At 31.0% G+C, this 2,500-nt stretch overlaps 1 protein-coding gene across 1 annotated transcript in view; it reads right to left on the bottom strand.

Annotated features, from left to right (window-relative positions):
* Positions 1-2,500, bottom strand: part of LOC122256440 (uncharacterized) — a 63,284-nt gene that overhangs the window by 33,290 nt on the left and 27,494 nt on the right. The window contains exon 11 of the mRNA XM_086534636.1: positions 2,045-2,092. Within this exon, the coding sequence (XP_086390762.1) occupies positions 2,045-2,092 (48 nt within the window). The remainder of the gene's footprint in view (positions 1-2,044; positions 2,093-2,500) is intronic.

The raw sequence follows: 2,500 nt of genomic DNA, 5'->3' as shown, positions 1-2,500 counted from the left end.
CTCCATAAGAATAAGTACTATTTCCAATGATTACCATTCACCTTCACTGCTGAAGAATTTCAGAATGAAATGAATAAACAGAAAAACATATAATGTAAGGGAAAGCAATGCTAAATTTCATAGGATATTAATAGAGTATCAGTTGTATAAAGTTATCATAGCAGAAGCCCTGTATAATATTTGCTTAAAATATTTATGAAATTAATACGCAACACCTGCTGTAATTTCTCTCCCATGTTGAATCTAAAAGGAAATTAACTAAAAACATTTCTTATGAAAATAAGATAATAGATTCAATAAATTGCAACAAAAAAATTATATGCAATATATATCATCAGAAAGTTTTTGAAGATCAAGATGTACATAGAGCGGAAGAATATATAATAAAACACTGAACATTAAAAAATATATATCTATACACATCAATATGCATGGACCATGTAACTACACCAGAAAAACAACCAGCTATAACTACAACAGATAAGACGAATGACACAAACTAACTTCTACTACTAATCTAGTCCAGTAATACACATAACAATACAAAAACTAGCCTAACATTTACTCAGTTTACTACAGAATTGTCATACCTTAGTTCTCTTTCACTTGCTCTTAAGTTCTTGCTTAAGTATGCAAGTATATATATGTGTGTGTGTGTGTGTGTGTGTGTGTGTGTGTGTGTGTGTGTGTGTGTGTGTGTGTGTGTGTGTGTGTGTGTGTGTGTGTGTGTGTGTGTGTGTGTGTGTGTACTTGTGCTTGTGCTTGTGCTTGTGCTTGTGCTTGTGCCTGTGCTTGTACATACATGTGCATGTTTGTGTATCCAGATTCATACTTATCCAAAATATACTCAAATAATCAACATTAATACACAAATATCTGTTTTGTAAACTGGGTTACTGGCTATTCACTAGGACTTAGTGTTAACAAATTGGATAAGGTTTACCACGTTTGGAGAAAGATTACCATGTTATCAACATTTTAAAATTATATAAGCAAGTTTGGTAACCCCATAAGTACATGACCAATGAATGTCTTATTTTTTTCTTTACAAAAATCAATGAATTATCTTAACTGTAAGCTCTTTAACAAGATAAAAAATTATATAAGCTAAAAATAAAACAGAAATTATAGAGTCAAAAAGCATTTAATAGATCATCTTAATCAGTCTATGATCGTCAGACTTCAGTAAAAAAAAAAGGAGTAAAGACTTTCAAACTGAAAATATAAAAAAATAGGTATATCTGTTTAATAGGTGAGTAAATTACAATTACTCTCATCTTTTTTGGTACTACTTCTTGTAAACTTAATTAGCTAGAAATTTCATAAAGCTCTTTCAAAGTTTTTATGCATCAAAGCTGGTTCAACTTAGTAATGTGCTTCATCTTACTTCTTGTTGAATCCTAACAAAATATAACAAAATAATTAACTAAAATTCATTCCATGACAAATATCACTTTCATACCAATAGCCAGATTGGGAAAAGTTATTCAATGAAAGAAAAAATGCAAATACTAAATCCAGCTGTCAGGTTAGTATGATGAGAATCTAATATAGTAACCAATAAATTTGTTTAAAATTCTTATTAAATCCACTTCTTTTCTACAATATAATTTGTCTCATACCATGAGTTTAAAACGGATGTAAAGAGCAATGAACCAGAGGCCAGGGTATAACACGATATGGTGTCCAAAACATTTACTAAAAAGTACAAAGGATACAAATAGCTAAATTCTTGATATAAATAAATGGTCTTCCAATTCATTTGTGCTTGACTGTATATCAGTATATATCAATTCTCTCTGTAATCCTATTAGTACTCATGAACTTACATACACTGCTGGGATACATAGGTAAACATAATGACTAGAAAAATTCAGTTCCTTTTATGAAAGAAATATGTTCATAACCCAAACAATTGAATACTATATAAGGATAGTTACCAAAATCTCCGTCAGATACCTTAAAATGACATAATACTAAAAGAAAATTGAAATGGATTATTTGCAGACAGAAAAAATAATTACAGACATACTTCGTGACTCACGTGGTGAGAGGGTGTCCCGGAGGGGGGATGGGTTCTCGTGCTCCTCCTCTGTCACATGATGGCACACACAGGACAGAAGTTAGTCTACAGTTTATCTTACAAAGTCAACGTTCATACCACATTCTTCTACTTCAAGCCTCAGAATATTTTATTTTATTTTTAAAAAGAGATTTACCATTCACATGTAAATGCTATCTCAAGTTGCCATATATGTAATGAGGGCTTTTTTGGGAAAAATGTGGTATTGACATTTATAGGACTAAAATCAAACATAACACATGGAGAGAGAAGAAAATGAAAATAAAACACAAATATCACACTCTCTTACAGCATGCTATTAAAAGCCTAGACGTTTCATTAGTCCTAAGCCAGTAAACCAGTTTTCTTCTTTAAGTATGTTAATATAACACACATATTTTATACTCCTTACTTCTCCCCCTAGAGAAGGATTAAGGA

The sequence above is a fragment of the Penaeus japonicus genome, unplaced genomic scaffold (assembly GCF_977035675.1).
Source record: "Penaeus japonicus unplaced genomic scaffold, GWHDUDI00000001_assembly GWHDUDI00000041, whole genome shotgun sequence".
NCBI lineage: Eukaryota > Metazoa > Arthropoda > Malacostraca > Decapoda > Penaeidae > Penaeus > Penaeus japonicus.
This window is presented reverse-complemented; position numbering and strand designations above follow the sequence as displayed.